Raw genomic sequence first — 22,411 nt, forward strand, 5'->3', positions numbered from 1 at the left:
AGCCCGTCTTTCCAAGAGTCGCTCTGCGTGCGGGTCCTTTTATTATTTTTATTCTGTTTTGGGTCACACCCGGCGATGCTCACGGTGCGGGAGGGTTACACTACGGGAGCTGCACTCGGGCATCACTCCGAGCGGGGCCGGGGATCGAACCCGGGTTCCCAGAGAGCCAGGCCGGCGCCCTCCCCGATGCGCCATGGCTCCGGGGCAGGCGGCCGGACCCGAGAACAAAGCGGGCGGCCCGCGCGGGCGCCACCTGCAGGCGGCCGCGGGGAGCCGGGCCGAGGGAGCCGCGCGCCGCGCCGGGGGCCGGGCGGGGGCGGGACTTCCGGGGGGGGCTGCGCCTGAGTGGCGGAGCACCGGAAGTGGGGGCGCTGCTGCTGCTGCTGGTGCTGCTGCTGCTGCTGCTGCTGCCGCCGCCGCTGCTGCCGCCGGGGCCCGGGAGGGACGCGCCGGAGCGGGGGCCGCAGGGACGGAGCGAGCGACACACGCGCCTCTCGCCGACGCCGCAGCCGCCCGGGGCCCGCACGGACCCTCCGCCCGAGTGAGTGCGTCGCGTCGCGGCCGGCGGGGCGCCGCGCGGGCGGGGCCGGGTGGGAGCGGCCGCCGCCTCCCCTCCCCCACCGCGCCGGCCCCCCGCGGCCTGCATCCCGGGAGCGCGGCGGGGACCCGCGCCCGTGGGGCCGCACGCCGGGGCCGAGGCCAGCGGGCGCCCGGCCTCGTGGCCTCGGGGGCCCGGCCGGGCGCTCCCGGGCCATCCCTGAGCCGCGGGCCCGCGCAGAAAGGGGCCCCGCCTGCAGCCGGGCCAGGTGCAGGGCCCGGCCGGGGGGCCCGGGGGGCGCCGCGAGCGCCCCGGGGGATGCCCGGGTGCCTTTGGAGCCTCCTCCGGGCGCATTGTGCTGACATAAAGGTTGCCTCCTTCGGGGGGAGCGGGGGAGGAGCCAGCCCTCGCGCCGCTTTAATTTCTTCTTGGCTCGGGCCTGGGATAATAAATTATGGATGCGCCGAGCAGCGGGATCGGGCACGGCAGCACCGCCGAGGCCAGCGCCGGCCAAGAGCTCCCCCTGCACCACCCCCCACAAAAAAAAGCAAAAAATAAAAAATAAAAGGAAAAAACGGAGGGGAGGATTTTTTAATTTAGGGCCGGCTGGGAACATTGCAGATCTTCGCCCACCGGCTGCCGCTCTCCTCCTCCCTGCCTTTCCCGGGGAGAGTCGAGCGGCCGCCGGCGCGGAGTGAGGGTTTATGCAGGGTGGTCGGAGCTGGCATCCGAGCAGACGCCGCCCGCCGCGCTCGCCGAAGCATCTGGAGGTTCTGGTGCTGGCCCGGGCGGGAGAGGCGGGTGGGGAACCGGGAGATGCTCTGCCCCGCGCTCACGCGCCGGCCTCCCGAGCACCCGCCCCGCAGAGCTGCCCCCGGAGCAGAGTCATTCAGCTGTTGGGTTTTTCCACCGGAGTCCGTCTGGGTTGGGGGTCCCCGGGAGGCGGTGGGGCACAGCCAGCTGGGTCTTGGGAGTCAGCCCCAGTGGTCCCCGGGTTGGAACCGGGCCTGCCACATGCACAAGCACACATTTAGCCCTTTGGTCTCCGTTCTCTAGCTGCAGGGTATTTTTGTGTGGGGGGTGGTTTTTTGGGGGGGGGTCACACCCAGTGATGCTCAGGGGTTACTACTGACTGACGCTGCCCTCAAGAATCTCCCGGCTTGCTTGGGGGACCCAATGGGATGGTGGGGATCGAACCCGGGTTGGCCGCGTGCAAGGCAAACTACTCGCTGTGCTATCAGTCCAGCCCAGTTTTCTGTTTTATTTTTTTATATTTTATTATTATTATTATTATTACTATTTTGCTTTTTGGGTCACACCCAGCGATGCTCAGGGGTCACTCCTGGCTCTGCACTCAGGAATTACCCCTGGCCATGCTCAGGGGACCATACGAGATGCTGGGAATCGAACCCGGGTTGGCCGCATGCAAGGCAAACGCCCTACCCGCTGTGCTATCGCTCCAGCCCCCTTTCTGTTTTATTTTTAAAGCTAGAAATTAGTGGCCGCATGAGGAGAGGTGGGTGATTAATAGATTAGTAAGAGGCTATGGAAGTCTGCCTCCCCCTTGCTTTGTTTTCATTTTAGTTTTTTTTCTTACTGATACATAATTGCTGGTGGTCTTCTTGGCAGGGGAGTGCCCAGGCAGTGCTGGGGGGGGCAGCCGGCTGTGGCAATCCTGCCTGGCCCCATGTGCCCGCTGGGGTTTAGTATCTCAGCCTGGTGATGCGTGAGGGCCAGCCCTTCCCACTCCAGATACTGCCATTCCAGTATTGCTGTCTGACTACAGAAGGAATCCCGGGGCTGGGGCCATAGCACAGCGGGGAGGGCGTTTGCCTTGTACGCGGCCCACCCGGGTTCGAGTCCCAGCATCCCATACGGTCTCCTGAGTGCAGAGCCAGGAGTAACCCCTGTGCATGGGCAGGTGTGACCCTCCCCCCCAAAAAAAAGAAGGAATCCCAAGGTATATATTGCTGACCAATGGGTAGCTCCCTGGATGACTCCTAATTTATTGATTTTAAAAAATATGTTTGATTTATTTATTTTTATTGTAAAGAATATAATAGTTTCAAGCCCTGAGCATGCTAGGGCGTGCACTGCCCCCCCCCATCCCCCACCCCCGCAATTAAAAAATAGTTTCTCTAACTCTCAGATGATTTGACCCAGCTAAAGGCACAGTTCCTGAGGTTGTTCATTTCCAGCCTGGTTGTGAAAGAGGAGATTGAAAGGGTTTATCTCTCCCCACCCAACCCTGCTACGCAGAGGCCCTCCCCCCTTTTCCCCTCTCCTGTGCAGCCCATGAAACTCTCCCCTGCCCTTCCTCCCTCCCCTCTCCCTTTGTAGGATGGACAGGCCACCCGGAGGGCTCATTTCTTTTACCTACTGTTCAAAAGTGTTGCGAGTCCTCAGTGAGACTGACCGTGAAAGCTACTTTGTATTGTCAGGTTTTGATTTGACCAAATAATACAAAATCCAAGTGTCTTGAGTGCACAAAGAAACAAATTTTGTGTTCTGAGGCTCTGCCCTTGTAGAGCAGGAAGGCTGACCTTGTATCCACATTAGAGGAAAATAAACCCGCTGGGATCCACCCTTCTCCAAGTCCCACCTGCCCGGTAGTCTCCGGAAGGGGACACATTCTGTTCCTCAAGCTTATTTATATAACTTGTTCCTTTTGCCTGTGAAGAAATTGACCTTTTTGTTTTTGCTTCTTGGGTCACACCCGGCAATGCACAGGAGTTACTCCTGGCAATGCTCAGGGAACCATATGGGATGCTGGGAATTGAACCCTGGTCGGCCAGTTGCAAGTGCAAGACAAACATTTGACCTACCCACTGTGCTATCGCTCCAGCCCCTTGTGGAGAAATTTAGGAGCAAATGAAAGTATCAGAACACTGTTAAATCTGGGCCCTAGTAAGGCCAGGGTGAAAGCTGCGTGCTTTAAGCTAGTGACAGACATGGCTTTGATCCTCATCAATGCTGGGTGTGGGCCCTCCCTCCCCCCAGAAAAGGAAATTTGGGTAGCAGTAATAGAACTTCTAAATCAGTGGACTTCATGAGGATCTTCCCTGTTTGATGTTGTTATCTTTTTTTTTTTTTCTTTTTGGGTCACACCTGGCGATGCACAGTGGTTACTCCTGGCTCTGCACTCAGGAATTAACTCCTGGCGGTGCTCGGGGAACCATACAGGATGCTGGGAATCAAACCTGGATTGGCCACGTGCAAGGCAAACGCCCTACTTGCTGTGCAGATGTCAGTATCTTCAATGTAAAACCTGAACACTCTTGTTCAAGTGTAATCCCTGAGCACTGTTGGATGTGGCCCTAAAACCAAAATAAATAATTAGTAGAGCACCTAACACTCTCTGATAAATTATTTATTTTTGTAGTACCAGAGATTGTGCCTGGGCTTCATACTTAATGGGCAAGTTCTCTACTATTGAGCTACATCCCTAGCCCCTTTATAGTAATGTTATTCTTTGGTTGATTTTTTTTTGGGGGGGGGTCACACCTGGTGATGCACAGGGGTTACTCCTGGCTGTGCACTCAGGAATTACCCTTGGCGGTGCTCAGGGGACTTGGAAATCAAACCCGGGTCGGCCACGTGCAAGGCAAACAACCTACCCGCTGTACTATTGCTCCAGCCCCTCTTTGGTTGATTTTTAAATTCCCAATTGCAGTGATTATTTCAGTAGTTCATCTGTTGGGGGGGGGGTCTCTCTGAAAATCCACGTCTATAAACTGAATCATAGATCTAATGCTTAGCTGCCACCCTTTTTTTGCGAGGGCGGTGGGGGTTGGCTTTTTGGGCCACACTGGCAATACTCAGAGGTTACTCCTGACTCTGCACTTAAGAATTATCCCTGACAGGGGCTGGAGAGATAGCACAGCGGGTAGGGCGTTTGCCTTGCACGCGGCCAACCGGGTTCAAAACCCAGCATCCCATATGGTCCCCTGAGCACGGCCAGGGGTAATTCCTGAGTGCAGAGCCAGGAGTAACCCCTGTGCATCGCCAGGTGTGACAGTGCTTGGGGGACCATATGGGATGCCGGGGATTGAATCTCTTTGGCAGTGTGCAAGGCAAATGCCCTACCCACTGTACTATTGCTCTAACCCCCACGCCTAGCTTCTTAAATCAGGTCACAACCCCAGATGGTATCTGAATGTGGGAGTGGTAAAAAAAAAAAAATTTGGCCTCAGTACAAGGTTTCTAAAGGCACAACTGCCAAAATTATTCAAAATCAGCTGCATAATGAACCCGAGGTATTTCTGGCATCTCAGGCCAAAAGAGATGGTGAGTGGGAGTTTAAGCAGCCCTGGTCTAAAAAGATTGTCTAGTTTATATGGAGGGCAGAGGTCCCACACTGATTTGGCCTCCCTGTCCCTTTCCCCCAAGATCACCCAGGGCCCTGCTCCCAGTCTTACCTTTTCTTGTTACTGTTTTTTTTTTTTTTTTTTTTTTTTGCTTTTTGGGTCACACCTGGCAATGCACAGGGGTTACTCCTGGCTTTGCACTCAGGAATTACCCCTGGCCGTGCTCAGGGGACCATATGGGATGCTGGGATTTGAACCCGGGTCGGCCGCGTGCAAGGCAAACGCCCTACCTGCTGTGCTATCTCTCCAGCCCCTCTTGTTACTGTTTTGGGTCACACCCCTCAAGGCTTACTCCTGTCCGTTCTCAGGGACCCCTTCTGGTCTGGTGGGTGGGACCAGGGTCAGCCCCTGCAAGGTAAGCACGCTCACATACACAGACATAAGACGTACAGGCTGTCATCTCTCCAGCCCACCAAATGTACCTTCCGTTGTTGTTATTTTGGGGTCACACCCTGCAGTGCTCAGCTTACTCCTGGCTCTGCCCACAGGGATCACTCCTGGAGGTGCTGGGGGGACACTGTGGGATGCCGGGGATGGAACCCGCTTGACCATGTGCGAGGCAAGCACCCTACTACCGCTCTCAGGCCCCAAATGCACCTTGTTAGGAGAAGAAACAGTGTCTCACAGTGTACCTGAGGCTCTTCTCCCTCCTCCTCCCCGCCTTTCTGATGTCCCTACTTTGGGGAACACTGATTCAGTCCCCACTGAAGGGGACCAGGAAGATAGCTAATGGCTAGTGCCTACTTTGCATCCAGAAAGCCTGAGTTTCATCCCCCCCTGAACAAAAGGGAAAAGTATAATCTGACAGTCACTGTCACTGTCATCCCGTTGCTCATCGATTTGTTCGAGCGGGCACCAGTAATGTCTCTCATTGAGAGACTAATTGTTACTGTTTTTGGCATATCCAATACGCATGGGTAGCTTGCCAGGCTCTGCTGCGAGGGCTCTATACTCTCGGTAGCTTGCCAGGCTCTCCGAGAGGGGCGGAGGAATCGAACTCGGGTTGGCCTCGTAAAAGGCGAATGCCCAACCGCTGTGCTATCGCTCCGCCCAAAAGGGAAAAACCTACCCTATTTTTTTTCTTCAGAAAAATGGGAAGGGGGCGTACCTAGCTGTTCTCAGCTTGGTATGCCTGGCAGGCTCTGCAAAACATGTACAGTGCCAGGGATTGAATATGGGTGGGCCACGTGAATGCGTCACCAGGAGAGCCCTGAGCCATAGGCATGGCCCCAAAACAACATGTACCTGGGCTGTGGATATTTTTCAGTTAGAAAACAGGCGTAGCAGGGCGCAAGTGATAGTACAGTGGGGTTGGACGTTTGCCTTGCTCATGGCCTACCCAGATTCCATCCCTGGCACCACACATGGTCCCCAAACCTTCCAGGAGTGATCACTGAGCACTGTTGGGTTTTTCTTTCCTTTTGCCGCATTCCTTTTACCTTTGTCATGGTATTTTGTAACCGGTGGATTCTAATCACTGCTGTAGGGGCTGTAACTCTAAATAGCCCAAAAGGCCTTAAAGTTGATGTCATTGGACTCTTGAGTGTCTTAATTCCTAGTTCCATTTAGTACTGACAATGGCATTTAACTTTGTGCTATTAATATAAATGCAGAGTGTATCCTCGGAGCAGGCTTAGGGAGTGCCGTGCACTCTTCCTAGATGAGTATTCAGATCCTACCGGAAGTTCAGTGAAGCTGAATATAGTAATCAGGTCCTGGAACGGTGCTCTGCTGAAAATAAAGCCAGTTGTTTAGTTTCTAGGCAGAAGGACCCTTGTTATTTAAATTGTTATTTGAGGGGGCTGGAGCGATAGTAAAGCGGTTTACATCTGTAGGGCTAGGGCGTTTGCCTTGCATGAAGCTAACCTGGGTTTGATCCCAGTATCCCATACGGTCCCCCATGCACCGCCAGGAGTAATTCCTGAATACAGAGACAGGAGTAACCCCTGAGCATCAATGGATATGACCCAAAAGCAAAAAAAAAAAAAATGTTGTTTAAAACCTGACCTGCTGTAATGCTGTAATGCTTAAGCAAATGGTGATGAATAATGAATGAACCAGAACATACATTTCCCCCCTCAGGTGTAGAATGAGCCAAGGAGACACCAACCCAGCAGCTATTCCACATGCGGCCGAAGATATTCAAGGGGATGACAGGTGGATGTCTCAGGTAGGAAGTGCACATGTTTATTCACCAAGATGAGTCACTTCAGGGTTTGCCTTACTCGGCAGGGGAAGGATTTCAATGGTCAGCCGTAATTTGTTACAACAAATAAAAATCAAACGTTGGGGGCTGGAGCGATAGCACAGCGGGTAGGGCGCTTACCTTGCACTCGTCCAAACCGGGTACAATTCCCAGCATCCTATACGGTCCCCTGAGCACCGCCAGGGGATGCATTCCTGAGTGCAGAGCCATGAGTAAGCCCTGAGCATTGCTGGGTATGACTCCCCCCCGCACACACAAAAAAAAGTCACACCCTGTAACCAGTCCAGTGTTGGAACTAAGAAATACCTGGAAAGTGTGGACGTTGCCTTTATCATTCTCAGACCATAAGGCCATAGAGGTCTTTTTGTTGTTTTTAGTGTGGTGTGTAATCAAATCTGCAGCTTCACCCAGGCAAGACAGCGCTTTATCTCTGAGCCTGGGCCCACGGTGTTTCTCCCCCCACCCCCATCACCAATTAGCTTGTATTAAGGATTCAGATTAGGTAACAAAGATGCAGCATTAAGATCAGTAGATCTAGAAAATAAACTTACGTGAACGTTGTTGTACCTGATCGCAGGGTTGCTAAGTCCTGGACTAGGAATTTATTTTTCAGCTTTTTGTTGTTTCAGGAGGTGCGGCCACAAGGCCCAGGCAGTTCTGGATCTGTGGTCCGGGCGGCCCACAGGTTTTCTTTCAGGTTTTCTAAATTTTGAAGTAATTTCAAAACTACATGTTAAGGAGATGTTGAGACTTCCGCCCTTCCACTCACCTTGCCCGTCAGGAGCGGTGGTCACATCTGCCCGCTCTGTCCGCTCGCCTGTGTTTCCACATGCCCATGTGCCTTTTATATGCACTGTTTCTATTTAATAGCATTTGGCTGTCATATTTGTCACCCTTCGTGCTTTCTTTTTTTTTTTTTTTTTTTTTCTTTTTGGGTCACACCCAGCAATGCTAAGAGGTTACTCCTGGCTCGGCACTCAGGAATTACTCCTGGCAGTGCATGGGGGACCAGATGGAATGCCAGGGGTTGAACCCAGGTTGGCCACATGCAAGGCAAACGCCCTACCTGCTATACTATCATTCTGGCCCCCATCGTGCTTTCTAAGGAAATTTTCGAGGGCCGGAGAGAGAGCATAGTGGGTAAGGCACTTGCTTGCTCACAGCCAACCCAGGTTTGATCCCTGGCACCCGTAGGGTCACTGACCCCACTCAGCTTGATCCCTGAGTGCAGAGCCAGGAGTGAGCCCTGAACTCTGGTGGGCATGCCTCTTCTCGACACCCGCTCACAACCCCCCACCTGTTCTCTATGGCTATTTAACATGAACGGGGTACCCCCCCTCCGTGTGCTTGGGGACCCCTTCTGGCGATGCCTGTGGGACTGTCTGGGACTGTGTGGTGCTGATCAGCAGGCATGCTCAGAGAGAGGACTCGGCAGACCCAGGGCTCACGGGCTGAAGCGACCAGTCCTGAATCGAGGCGCAAGAGAGCCGCCTCCAGCCCCTGGCCTGAATCTGATGTTTTTCTCTCCTGGGGGCAGGGCGGGGCACACCCGGCAGTGCTCAGGCCTTATGCCTGGCTCTGAGCTCAGGGATCATGCCTCCAGGTTCAGGGGGACCCTGTGAGGTACCTGAGATTGGACCTAGGTCGACGACATGCCAGGCAAACACCTTCTCCAACCCCCCTGTATAACCAATTTCTCTTTGTCCTTTTTCTTTCTGTTATTTTCCATCCCTCTGTTGAAATGGCGTGGAGCTATGTGCTCTGGCTGCTCGTGGCATGGTGCTCCGAGGCCGTATCTGCTGTGAGGTGCTGCTCACGTGGGTTCTGGCGTTTTCTTGCCAGGGTCCAGACTCCTGGCCACAGTCCTTGCACATCATTACTGACAGTGCGTACCAGGAGTCTCACATTTTTCACATAGCTGACTGTGCTGGTGTCCCAGCCTCAGAGCTGCCCGGGCTGGCCTCTGTGTATGTGGATGGCACTGAGTCTGGAACCCGTGACCGCATGAGGGCCCTTTTCAGGCGCTGAGCTGCCCCTGGGCCCCATAGTAATGGCTCTTCGTGGTTTTCACATCACATACAGCTGTGCCCAGGAGCAGCTTCCAGGCTGTGCTTGTGTGTGGGGAGGGTGGGGAGTGGGGGTTCACTCCTGGTGCTACTTAGGAAGCTGCAGTGCAGAAACTTGGGGCCTCCAGCACACAGTGCATGCAGTTTCAATCCCAGCTCCTCCCAAAGAGTAATTTTTGAAACTTTTTTTTTTGCACAGAACAAGTATGCAAGATTAAAAGGTAAACTCTTTGAAGTCTGGGGCTGGAGCAATAGTACTGGGAGCAGGGCCTTGTACATTGCCACCCCGGGTTTGATCCCTGGCACCCCGTATGGTCCTTAGAGCATGCCAGGGGTGATCCCTGAGCTCTGCCTTCTGTGGCACAAAAACAAAAAATAGAGGGGGGCTGGAGCAATAGCACAGCAGATAGGGCGTTTGCCTTGCACGCGGTCGACCCGGGTTCGATTCCCAGCATCCCATATGGTCCCCTGAGCACCGCCAGGAGTGATTCCTGAGTGCAGAGCCAGGAGTAACCCAAAAAGCAATGCTTAGTCCACGGATTAAGGTGTGTGCCTTGCGTGTTGGACTCCGGCTCGAATCTGGCAGGACATACCTAAGCACAGAGCTGGGGCAGTGAGCCCTGAGCACAGCTGGGCGTGGCCCCACAAATAAGGAAGAGCCTACAGCTGCAGCGTTTCACATGCAGAGGCCCAGGTGTGATCCCCAGGAACACATGGTCCCCTGAGTCCCGCCGGGCGTGGCCCCAAACCAAAACAGGAAGAGGAAAAGATAAATCTTCAGGACCAGAGACATGACCCAGCGGGCTGGAATGTAAGCTGTGCATCTCAGAGCCTCTGGTTTGGCCGTGATGCTGCAGTGCAGCCAAGCGACTCCTGAAACTCCCCCAAAACAACCATGAAAGTGTATTTTTCTGTTCTGGTTCAGTAGAATCCCAATTTTCTTGAACACACTCAACTAATCAATATGTTATGGGTGGAAACAAAGTTGTAGCAGTCGTTTGCGGGTGTGATTGTAGACCCTGAGGGCTTGGCCACGGAGATGGCTCCAGGAGCTGAGCGCACGCGGGAGGCAGCTTTGACCTCAGCACCGTGGGCTCCCACACGCACAGAGCCAGGGGCCCCCTCGGAGCACTGTGTAACAGCCCTTGTGCCCTCCCCTTCGCCCCAGGAAAGAGGGCTACGCTGGGAACCAGAGCAGGTAGAATGTTCAACCACACACTCCTTCACTGGTTAGGCAAAGAGATCTCACAGGGGTTGGGTGGGGCCAGAGAGCACAGTGGGTGGGCACTTGTCTTCATCTGGCCAACCTGGTACCTCACACGTTCCCCTGAGCACTGCCGGATATGCCTCTAAACGAACAAAAAAATATTACAGGGAGAGGACTGTTAAGCTTTTATTGTTTTTTGTTTTGTTTTTGTTTTTTCCCCCCAAATCAGCACAACAGATTTGTCCTGGACTGTAAAGACAAAGAGCCTGACGTCTTGTTTGTGGGGGACTCCATGGTGCAGCTCATGCAGCAGTATGAGGTAGGTGGGGGCTCCACGGGACCGCTGACTGTGCAGTATGAGGTGACTGGGGTGGGGGCTCCATGGTGCCACTGATGGGGCAGTCTGAGGTAACGGTGGGGGTTCCGTGGTGCCACTGATGGGGCAGTCTGAGGTACTGCTGGGGGGCTTCATGGTGCAGCTGTTGGGGCAGTATGAGGTAAGGGGGGGCTCCAGTGTGCAGTTGTTCTTTGGGGGGTGGCACCCAACAACACCCTGGGATTACTCCTGGCTTTGCACTCAAGAATTACTCTTGGGGGCCGGAGCAGTAGCACAGCGGGTAAGGCATTTGCCTTGCACACAGCGGACCCGGGTTCAATTCCCAGCATCCCTTATGGTCCCCAGGAGTGATTCCTGAGCGCAGAGCCAGGAGTAACCCCAGAGCATCACCGAATGTGACCCAAAAAGCCAAAAAAAAAAAAAAAAAAAAAAAGAATTACCCTTGGCAGTGCTGGGGGGTGCCGAGGATTATTTAGACTTGGGTTGACCACATGCAAGGCAAGCGCCCTACCCACTGGGTTATCACTCCAGCCCCCTCTTTATTTTTTTAAATAGTGAATAAAGGGAGAATTTATGGAGTTGACAAGTTCACTATGAATGTTGAGACCTCATTACGGTTGCTAGGTTGATTGGCTTGTTTTGTTTTTGAGCAGAGATCTGATGCTGCTTTAAGGCGTAAACCAGTGTCTGGTGGTGGGAAATGTGCCCTGGTGGAGGGATGGGTGTTCTCATTGTATGACTGAAATTCAGTCTTGAAGCTTTGTAACTGTATCTCACGGTGATTTGATAAAAAACAAAACAGGTAACTGGGGTCATCTTCAAATCCTTTTAGATAGCAAGTATTTCACTATTTGCTTTGTTACATTTGAGTAGAGAAAATAATTTATTTTGGGTCCCTCACCAACCCATTACAGGTGATAGCTTTTATTTCCCACTAATTTTAGCTTTAATCAAATTTTCTCTTTCTAGATATGGCGAGAGCTTTTTTCCCCGCTTCATGCACTGAATTTTGGAATCGGGGGAGACACAACAAGACATGTTTTGTGGAGACTAAAGAATGGCGAACTGGAGAATATTAAACCGAAGGTGAGATTAAATTTGTTTTGTTTTGTTTTAGGGCCATATCTGGTGTTGCTCAGGGCTTACTCCTCCCTCAGTGCACAGAGGTCAGAGGTTACTCCTGTTGGTGCTCAGGACTGTATGTGCTGGTGATCCAGTCGGTGGGTCACATACAAGGCCTTAACCTTAACCTCTGTATGGTATTTCAGGCCCTGAACTTTGTTTTCTGACCCTGAACTTAATTCTTAAAGAATACCATTAATCTTGAGACATTTTTGAGAAGGAGGATTGTCTGTACTTCATAATCAAAGTGGGGCTACAGTGGGGAGGGCGTTTACCTTGCATGCAGCTGACCTGGGTTCGATCCCCAGCATCCCATATGGTCCCCTAAGTACTGCCAGGAGTAATTTCTGAATGCAGAGCCAGGAGTGACCCCTATGCATCACTGGGTGTGACCCAAAAAGCCAAAAATAAATAAATTTTTAAAAATTTTATAATCAAAGAAAAAATGCATCTTTAAAGCTTTTTTTCACCATTACTCTTTTGCTTCCTGCCTTTTTGAAAATAAACGGTACTATTGTTGCTTACAGACATTCCAAATAGATAGGTTTGATCAAGCCGCCAGTGTGCTGCGTCTGGGTGGCAGTGCAGCTTCCAGACTCGTCTTCACGGGGGACGGTCCGCTGATGGGGTGTAGTCCACTGTGGCCATGAGGCTGTGAGGGCAGAAAACTGCCTAGAGGTGCCACATTTCCCACATGTCTATTTGTTTAACCCCTTAAGCAAATGAGTTGTCAAGGCATCCAGGTTTGTCCTAACAAAATCTGGAGCATCTGGGAACATGCATCTATATACACACATGCCCCCAGTATCGTATTGCACTGTAAATGTCCTAAAGGGGTGCTCACAATCTAATTTTTTTATTATTATTATTTTTAATCTCAGAGTGGGGCTGGAGCAATAGCACAGCGGGTAGGGCGTTTGCCTCGCACGCAGCCAACCTGGGTTCAATTCCCAGCATCTCATATGGTCCCCTGAGCACTGCCAGGGTAATTCCTGAGTGCAGAGCCAGGAGCAACCCCTGTGCATCGCTGGGTGTGACCCAGAAAGCGCAAAAAAAAAAAAAAATCTCTGAAAATTTGGGCTTGGGAGATAGGCAATTCATAGAGCCAATATTTTCTCCCGGTTTCTCTTAGATTTCACTTACAAAGTTTGGTTTTGGGCCATCCCTTACAGCACTCGAGTGCTGCTCCTGGCCCCATGCTCAGGAGTCTCTCCTGCCTGTGCTCTGAGCACTCTGGTGCCCTGAGGGCTCTGCCCAAGACCAGAGGTAGGGAAGGGAAACACCTTCACCCTGTATTATCCCCTCTGGGCCTTAAAAACTCTTGACATGTTGGGGGCTAGAGCAATAGCACAGCGGGTAGGGTGTTTGCCTTGCACGCGGCCGACCCGGGTTCGATTCCCAGCATCCCATATGGTTCCCTAAACACTGCCAGGAGTAATTCCTGAGTGCATGAGCCAGGAGTAACCCCTGAGCATCGCCGGGTGTGACCCAAAAAGGGGAAAAAAAACCAAACAACTCTTGACATGTTGGGGTATTTTATTTACCTAAATAGTAAATAAAATGGCATTTTATTTACTTTTGGTTTGTTGGGACACACCCAGCGATTTTATTTATTTTACTTTTTTTTTTCTTTTTTCTTTTTGGGTTACACCCACCGATGCTCAGGGGCTACTCCTAGCTCTGCACTCAGGAATTACCCCTGGCCGTGCTCAGGGGACCATATGGGATGCCGGGGATCATACCCGGGTCGGCTGCGTGCAAGGCAAACGCCCTACCCGCTGTGCTATCACTCCGGCCCCAATATTTATTTTTATAGTATTTTTTTATATAGGTTGTTTTTTTTTTTTTTTTTTTTTTTTTCTTTTTGGGTCATACCCAGCGATGCACAGGAGTTACTCCTGGCTCTGCACTCAGGAATCGCTCCTGGCAGTGCTCAGGGGACTATATGGGATGCTGGGAATTAAACCTGGGTCCGCCGTATGCAAGGCAAATGCCTTCCCCGCTATGCTATTGCTCCAGCCCCAATATATAGTATTTTTCTAGCTTGTTTTATTACCTTTTTTTCTTCTAGGGATGGGGGGTGCCTCTTGGGACAGTGCCCCATGACTATGACTCGTGCTTGGGATTTGCCCCTGGTGATGTTTAGGGGATCATTCAGTACTGAGGATTAGATGTGCACTCCTGCATATAAAGCTCTGTCCCTTAAGCCATCTCTCTTGCCCTTTTATTATCACTTGTGTTTAATTTCTGAATACGAAGGATTCACTTCTAGGTCCACCACGATGAAAGAATTGTCTAGTTTTCCGGGGCTGGAGTGACAGCACAGCGGGTAGGGCGTTTGCCTTGCATGCAGCCAACCTGGTTTGATACCCAGCATCCCATATGGTCCCCCAGGCACCGCCAGGAGTAATTCCTGAGCATCGCTGGGTGTGACCCAAAAAGAAAAAATAAAGAAAGAATTATCTAGTTTTCCCAGGTTGAACCTTCCTACTGAACTGTTAATCTATTTATTATAATATTTGGCCTGATAAGTGTGAAGGCATAAATCAGGTTACTGCGCAGTTGAAGTTTGGTCATGCAATTTGAGGTGTTCATCCTTGATTTTTTAAATGTTATTTATTTATTTTTGCTTTTTGGGTCACACCCAGCAATGCACAGGGGTTTCTCCTGGCTCATGCACTCAGGAACTACTCCTGGCAGTACTCAGGGGACCCTATGGGATGCTGGGAATCAAACCCGGGTCGGCTGCGTGCAAGGCAAACACCCTACTCAGTCTGCTATCACTCCAGCCCCCATCCTTGATTTTTTAAAGTGGGATTTCCATGTAATTGTTGGACACCCCATTATTGGTTGGGTCTTGATCTCTTTCCCCTCAATCGTAGGTCATTGTCGTCTGGGTAGGCACAAACAACCATGAAAACACTGCAGAGGAAGTAGCCGGTGGGATCGAGGCCATCGTGCAGCTCATCAACACAAGGCAACCGCAGGCCAAAATCATCGTGTTGGTAGGTAGTCTCAAGGGGGCAGACCTGACAGCCCCTGTCAGAAGGTCAGGTGAGGAGTCTCCAAAAACTGAGTTATTGAAAGACTCAGCCTTTGGATGGAAACATGGTTCTTGGAAGCTCTTGGCTCATCCGACCCATATCCCATTGTCTGAGCAGTCTCAGCATTTCCTACGCTAGCTGTGGGGTGCTCTTTTATCTCGCCATCCTTGTTTGGAAGGGGAAATCATCTTTCTAGATTTAGGTAGCCTTGCTATTATTATTCCTATTTATTTACTTCTGGTTTGCTGGGACACACCCAGCAGTGCTCTGGGCATAATCCTGGCTCTGCACTCAGGAATTGTCCCTGGCGGTGCCTGGGGGACCATTTGGGATGCAGGGGCCAGGTTCACTGCATACAAGGCAAGCACCCTACCGGTAGCACTATCTCTCCGGCCCTACTATTAATTTTAGGCTTTTCCTCAGGTTATATCCTAGTCCTGAGTCTCATTTTATTAGACTTGGGTTTGGAGCTGGCTTGGATCTGTTGTTCTGTTGCTCTGTTTCTGCTGTTAAAAGTGATCAGCTTACTAGACTCCCTGAGACCGCAGAATCGAACCCAGGTTGGCCACATGCGGAGCAAGAGCTTGACCTGCTGTACTGTGTCTTCAACCCCAGAAAGTACTCTTTATTGAGTTTAAAAGCATGAAGTCTTTCTGGTCTCAGAGGTGGTTTTTTGTTTCTTTGGTGGAGGGAGCCAGCTTACTCCTGGCTCTGTGTTCAGGGATCCCTCCTGGTGGGTCTCGGGGATGCTGGGTTGCCAGGGTTGGAACCCAGGCTGGCTGCATGCAAGGCAAAGCACTGCACTTACTGCATTATCTCTCTAGTCCCTGAGTGTTTCATTTGAGTTTAAGAGTTGGCCCTGTATATATAGGTTTTGCCCAATTGCTGTGAAATGTTGTGAAATCTGGTAAGGATTCAGTTCTTGGGGGTAAAGTATGTAGCTCAGTGGTAAAGCACATACTTCATGCTTCGCATGTGTGAGACTCTTAAGTGGGACTCCACCATATGCACAGGAGGACCATTTATTTAATAAGTAGTGAGGGGTCGCTGTGTTCACGCACTGCCAACATGCTGCATAGAGACAAGGCACAAGTTTGTGTTGGTTGTTGTTTTTGTTTGTTTGGGGCCTCTCCCAGCAGTACTCAGGACTCACTGCTCGTGTCGTGGGTATAAAGCAAGGCCTTAGCCCCTGGAGACCACTCTCCAGCCCTTGTGTTTGGATTTGATTCTTAGATGCCAAGACTCAGCCTTTTTAATTTCATCCTATTTATGTATTTCTTTGCATCCTGCCTTACTCCAGAAAAGATTATAAAGCTTTAGGAGTGCAGCTGAGTGGTAAGACGCTTGGAATTCATGTGTGAGGCCTTGACCCTAATCCCTGGCTCCACAGAGGGCTATATTGGGATTACTCTCCCTTTGATCTTTGGTATCTAGTACTTTATAGTTGATTATTATATGAAGTTGCTATATAAATTCTTTATAAATAATTTGTTTCAACTAATTTTTTTTTTTTTTTACTTTTTGACCACACCTAGCTGTGCTTGGGGCTTATTTCTGGTTCTGTGCTCAGGAATCACTACTGGCAGGACATGGGGGACTGTATGGGGGTGCGAGGAATTGAACCCAGGTTAGTCCTGGCAGTGCCCAGGGGACCATATGGGATGCTGGGGATTGAAGCTGGGTCAGCCGTGTACAAAGCAAAGTACTACCTGCTGTACTGTTGCTCCATCCCCTGTACCCAGACTTTTTTTTTAAGACCTATAAACTAGGGTTTGAGATTGAGCTCATTTGTGAAATACTGGAGGCACCTGATAAGGATAGATAGAGTTGGCCCAAGCAGCAGTGTGGCAGATTTCTGGTTCTCTCTTGGAACCTTACAGTCACAGCAAATTGGCCAAGGCCCCGACATTTGCTGGAAAAGTTAAGCCTGAAAAAGCCCTCATTTGTTGGTGTGTTGGGGGGAGACAACTTTGGGTCACATTGAGGAAATGCTCAGGAATCACTCCTGGCTCTGTGCTCACGGTACCAATTGCAGTGCTGGGGACCAAACCAGAGTTGGCCTGGTGGGAGGCCAGTGTTAAGATACCCATAGAAACTCCTCCTAGGAAACAAGGCCCTGTCCGAGCAAGGATGGGGGCAAGGGCTTTGCAAGCACAGCTAACTTGGGTGGTATCATTAGCCACAGCCTGCAGTGACAGGACTGTTCATTGGGCCGGTTGAAGGGAGGCGAGGTGATTGCCGGGACAGAGCAGGCTTTGTTTACTAGAGGCCAGGCCTCTGGTTTTTCTGAGAGTTACCACATCGAGAAAGTAAAGAACAAAATTAGAATCCATCTGTGTTTTGCCATACCAGATTTGATGTGGCTCTGATTCATTAAAACAGCATTTGTCCCCACTCTCTCGTGTGTATAGCAGAACAGATTGTCCTTGTGCAAATTCAAAAGTAGATGGGCGTCTGGTGTGGAGGAGGGCTTGAAGGAAGACCAGCCCTTGGGGTGGGAAGTCCTGCAGCTTGCGTTCATTGAGGTGATAAGTTTGCTAATCGTGTCACGGGTCTACAATCACAATGAAGAATGATAGAGAGGGGCCGGCGCGGTAGTGCAGCGGAGAGGGACTTTACCTCACACATGGCTGGCCCGGGTTCGATCCCCGGCATCCTGTATGGGTCCCCTGTGCACCACCAGGAGTACCCCCTGAGCATTGTGACCCAAAAAGCCAAAAAATTGAAAAGAAAGATCTGGAACAGGACTAATGATGCCAGAGCTAAGTGATTGAATGATAGACGTGCTGTGTGGGACAGGAGACGGGAACAAGGTCACTAGAACATTAAAACATTAGAAGTTTGGGGCAAGACCACACATTGGAGACCCCGGAATGTTCACCTCTCTGGTTCTTACTGGTGTTCAGCATGCAGTTCAGGCAGTCAGGGAAGATGCGGGAGCCGGACAGAGCTGAGACCCTGAAAAATGGCAGCAGTTAAGGGACAGCAGGAAGATACCGGGAAGGCATTCTCAGAGAATCGGCACTAACCCCACCCTAAGGGCGGGGAGGGGGGCCTCCGCATTCAAAAGGTGTAATAAGCACCGGATGTAGCAAGTGTCCCAGAAATGCCTTGAGCTCATAAATAAAAAATCACTGCAAAACCAAGTGGTGTTTTTTTGTGGTTTGGTGTTTTGGTTGGTTTTTTTGTTTGTTTGTTTGTTTGTTTTTATTTTTGTTTTTGCTTTTTAACCTCTTCTTACCTCTTCTCTGCTCCACCCAGGGTTTGTTACCTCGAGGGGAGAAGCCGAACCCCTTGAGGCAAAAGAATGCCAGGGTGAACCAGCTCCTCAAGGTTTCTCTGCCGAAGCTTGCCAACGTCCAGCTCCTGGATACCGATGGGGGCTTCGTGCACTCGGACGGTGCCATCTCCTGCCACGACATGTTCGATTTCCTGCATCTCACAGGCGGGGGCTACGCCAAGATCTGCAAACCACTCCATGAACTCATCATGCAGCTGTTGGAGGAAACTCCCGAGGAGAAACAAACCATCATCGCCTGACCGGCCCGGGCAGAGTGCTAGCTTCCTCCGATCAGTTCTGTCACTGGCACTACAGAATCCTTCTCTTTCTTAAGGCACTTTGCATTGTAGAATGTTCCGGATGTTCCCATATCTAGTGTTGGGAGGGGAGGAGGGATCTAAGCTTGTACATATATGGAAGGTTGGTTTGACACGGGAGAAAAAGTTGCCAAGGAAGATTGTTTGAATTCAGTTGAAACCAGAAAGGGACTCGCGAGTAACACGTGTGACACGTTCGGTTCCCACTAGGACAGCATCCAGCCTGAGTGCTGAGCAGAGCGAAGATTCTTCTCTTGGCCCTTCTTTCTGTGGAGTATGTCATGTATGATCGTCAGAATCACACCTACTTGGCTTTAAACCCAGCGTTTCTTTCCAGTTTTTAAGGTTCACGATTTAGCCTTTTTTTTTTATCTCGCTTTACTTGTATGTACTGGCACACAGCGTCAGCCTGGATGCGGGAGTGCTGGAGTTCCGGCTATTCTGCTCTCGGTCTTTCCCTCGCCGTCTGGGTGGTAAAGTCTCTCCCCAGGCGGGGGACCCCGGAGGGCATTGTGTCCGTGCTGCTGACCTGGGCGCACAGCCTTTCCTCGCTGTCCCCCTTCCCTTTTGGGGGGTGGTGGTCTTCGTTGCCATCACAGATTTTTTAACCCATCTTTCACCTGGGCACTCTGGAAGTCCGAGTCCCGGGCCGGTTCCCCTCGGAGCCTGTACTGCTGTGTAGCTCACTGTTGCTTGGTGTTCTGTGCTCTCGAGTCTGTGCAGTGCGCCCATCTACCGAGTTCTTGTTTGTTGTTCTGCCCCTCATCCCTGTCACAGTTCCTGTTTGGGAGCCAAGGGGCCCACGGGGAACAATCTCCCAGAACTCTCGTCTCCTACTCCGTAAGCCCGAGCGTTATTTCAAGTTTTAAAGTATCTTTAGGTATATATACTTAAGGTATATATATATATATATATTTTTTTTCTTTTCAATTGGCCTAGTTTCTAAATTATTATCAGTCCAGAAAATTTTGGCCTTTTTTCACAGGGAACCACGAAGAGCTGCTCTTCGGAACAGTCATTTTACATTTTCCCACCACTATTGTAAAACAAAGAACTCGGTTTAGTGTAACGTTCAGGGTTTCTCCTTCATGTATCTTTGCGGAGGATTTCTTTCGAGAGTACGCTTTCCGCATGGCTGACTGGAGTTCGGGAACTGACAGTTTAGTAAACGACGGAACATGGACAAACTGGATCTCCACACACATTTTGGGCTGGACCAGGTGGTGTGAAGTATACACATCCAGATGTGCCTCACAGAGGTTCTGCTGAACGTTCACGTTCCTTTCCTAAGGTGTTAGTCTCCTGTTCTGCTTGCTGGCGGGGGCCTCCTGCCTGCCAGGAGCCCCTTCTTCCGAAGGCTAGAACTCGGGGCTGCTCTTTTCTCCTTTCAAGCTCTTCCTAGGAATTTTTTTTTTTTTGGTCTTAAATACATCCTCTTCTGAATGTATCATGTCTTCATTAGCAACAGAAAATACAGTGTTTACTAAACTTGTTTACGATATTAAAATTCCTTTTATATTTTTAGTAGCCCGGTTCTTGACTTTCAAGACCGATTCCACACCCCACCCCGCCCCTCTTAGCTGAAGCATAGTTCTAGGAAGGAGAATTAATGAAGCCAGAACTGTGTGTGTGTGTGAAAAGACAGTTTCCTGCCCAGATGTTTTGTTTGTTAGCGGGTGGGAGTTTGGTCCGAATCAGCCCCTAAGGTCACTCCTGCAGCATGCGCTTTCCACGTCCTTTGGCTGAGCATTCAATAACCCCTCACCAGCTGTCCTCCGGCTCCTGTGCTTACGTGCAGAAACTTCGGTGTCATGGATAGAGCTACCCCACTGGTAGCCTTTGGACCTCTAGCCTCTTCAATAAAGTCTGCCCCGTTGCTGATGTGCAGAGACTGAGTCCGCTTGCATTTCTTTCCAGCTTCGTTTTGTTTCATTTTGTTTGCACCGCTTGAGGCAAAAAAAAATAACCCATGAATCTCTTTCTTGATGGCCATCACCAAAACTTACTCTTCGCCCCCCTCTTTGGATTTCTGTCCCTCTTCGTAGACAGGTCGCTATACATGTGATGCATCGTCCCCGTGAAATGCCCCCGTCCGTTGTGGTGCAGGGCCAGCGTTGCAGGCAGCTAGCAGAGGGAGTTAACAGTTTCTCTTCCAGCAGGAGCGGATTCTTCTGCCCACCCGTTTTGTTTTTCTTTTTCCCACAGCAGATGGCAGCCATGCTGCCAAGCTGAGGCATCCTTGGGTCAGCAGAAGCTTGAAGCTGGACTGTCAGGTGTTCTAGAGATGTGGTGGCTACCACATAGTCTAGACTTCAGTGCTCAGGAGTACTCTGACTACCGCCTGAAGCACATTTGGACTGTTTAGGGCCACTGCTGCACCTGACCCAGATGTCAAGAACCTTAAACTCCGATCCACCCCCTGGCCCCCACATTCCCCCTCAAAAAAAAAAAAAAAAAAAGGCAACAAATCTTGCATAGCTCATGCCCTGCTCTTAAATTCTCTCTGTTAAAAACAAATTCCAACTTTTTATTTTTCTTGAACCTAGTCACTGTTTACAGTTGTATGCTAAAGCCTGAGGTATTGTCTGTGCTGTGGTTGGTGTATGAACATTGCAAATTTTATATTTATTGCAGTGAAGAAGAGACTAAACGTGTATGTGGTGAGGAGCAGGACCCGGCTCCTGAATCCGTGTGGGTGCATGTGGGAGAAGCGAGCGGGGTTTCTGGAAGGAGGGATTGTGGGGTGGCTTCTCCCGGGGCTCTGCGTGGGGACCACTGCTGCTAGTTAACTGGACCTCCCCAGAGGACGTTTGTGATTCTGCTTTGGCAAAGTTTCATTGACTTGTAGGACTCATTCTGTTTTAGTGCATATTTCAATATAAATGTAAACATTTCACTCAAACGTGCTATGTTTTTGTCTCCTTTATCATAGTTGGAATTCCAAAGATTATAAAAAAAAAAAGTTCCCCCCCATCCCTTGTCAGGCCAGTTGGATACTTGAATCATCCTACTGCTTTTCTGTGGTACTGTGTGTACCAGGCTAATCTTCATCACTTTCCTCCTCGGGGCCGTAGGATGGTAGGGGTGAGCAGATTAAAAAAAAAAAAAAGTGTCCAAAGTAGATAAAATGAGAAACTTGTGAAAGGAAAAGTTTAAGATTTGACAAGTCTCTGGGGCTGGAGCGATAGCACAGCGGGTAGGGCGTTTGCCTTGCACGAGGCCGATCCGGGTTTGATTCCCAGCATTCCATATGGTCCCCTGAGCATTGCAGGAGTAATTCCTGAGTGTAGAGCCAGGAGTAACCCCTGTGCATTGTCAGGTGTGACCCAAAAAGCAAAAAAAAAAAAAAAATTTGACAAGTCTCTGGTAGTTTATTTTAAATTCTCGAACCATTAAACTCATCCTTTAGCCCAGTTATTTGCCTAATTTTAATCCTGATTTTCATTTTTTTTTTGTTCTTTACACTATAGACGGCTAGAAAATTTTTTTTTTTTTTTAATTTTTGGCTGTTGGGCCACACCCATTGGTGCTCAGAATAACTCCTGGCTGTGCTCAAGGAATCGAATGGGATGCCGGGGACCAGGCCCAGGTCATCTGCAGCAGGGTAAGCGCCCTGCCTGCTGGACTGTCTCCAGCCGCCTTTTCTCAGGCTTGGAAATAATTTTCCCACTGTTGGCTCAAGCTTGAGTGTTTCATATTCCTTGGACTTAATTCTCTTTATCTGTGCCATCTGGAGTGAAAAACCCAATGATATTTCTTATCTACTATCCTCCCCACCTAATATATATTCGCTACCTAAGTGCACCACCAGGAGGAACCCCTGAGCACAGAGCCAGGAGTAATGAGCATCGCTGGTTGTGGCACCCTCAGCCCCAACCCCCCAAAAAGGATTTAAGCTAGACCAGTTTATGGAGCAAGAATTTTTGT

At 50.5% G+C, this 22,411-nt stretch overlaps 1 protein-coding gene across 1 annotated transcript; it reads left to right on the top strand.

Annotated features, from left to right (window-relative positions):
* The first annotated feature begins 353 nt into the window (after positions 1–353).
* PAFAH1B2 (platelet activating factor acetylhydrolase 1b catalytic subunit 2) lies at positions 354–21,380 on the top strand. The gene is made up of 6 exons (XM_055131884.1): positions 354–541; positions 6,988–7,075; positions 10,614–10,703; positions 11,691–11,807; positions 14,726–14,848; positions 18,149–21,380. Exons 2-6 carry the CDS (start codon positions 6,995–6,997, stop codon positions 18,425–18,427), a joined length of 690 nt encoding a protein of 229 aa, XP_054987859.1. The 5' UTR covers positions 354–541; positions 6,988–6,994; the 3' UTR covers positions 18,428–21,380.
* The last annotated feature ends 1,031 nt before the right edge of the window (positions 21,381–22,411 follow it).

The sequence above is a fragment of the Sorex araneus genome, chromosome 3 (genome assembly GCF_027595985.1).
Source record: "Sorex araneus isolate mSorAra2 chromosome 3, mSorAra2.pri, whole genome shotgun sequence".
Lineage (NCBI taxonomy): Eukaryota > Metazoa > Chordata > Mammalia > Eulipotyphla > Soricidae > Sorex > Sorex araneus.

Excerpts from the sequence above, each read along its gene's own strand:
- PAFAH1B2 (XM_055131884.1), top strand. The coding sequence starts at position 6,995 with ATGAGCCAAGGAGACACCAACCCAGCAGCTATTCCACATGCGGCCGAA. Across the intron at positions 7,076-10,613 it reads ATGACAGGTGGATGTCTCAG|CACAACAGATTTGTCCTGGA; the intron begins GTAGGAAGTGCA and ends CCCCCAAATCAG. Across the intron at positions 11,808-14,725 it reads TGGAGAATATTAAACCGAAG|GTCATTGTCGTCTGGGTAGG; the intron begins GTGAGATTAAAT and ends CCTCAATCGTAG.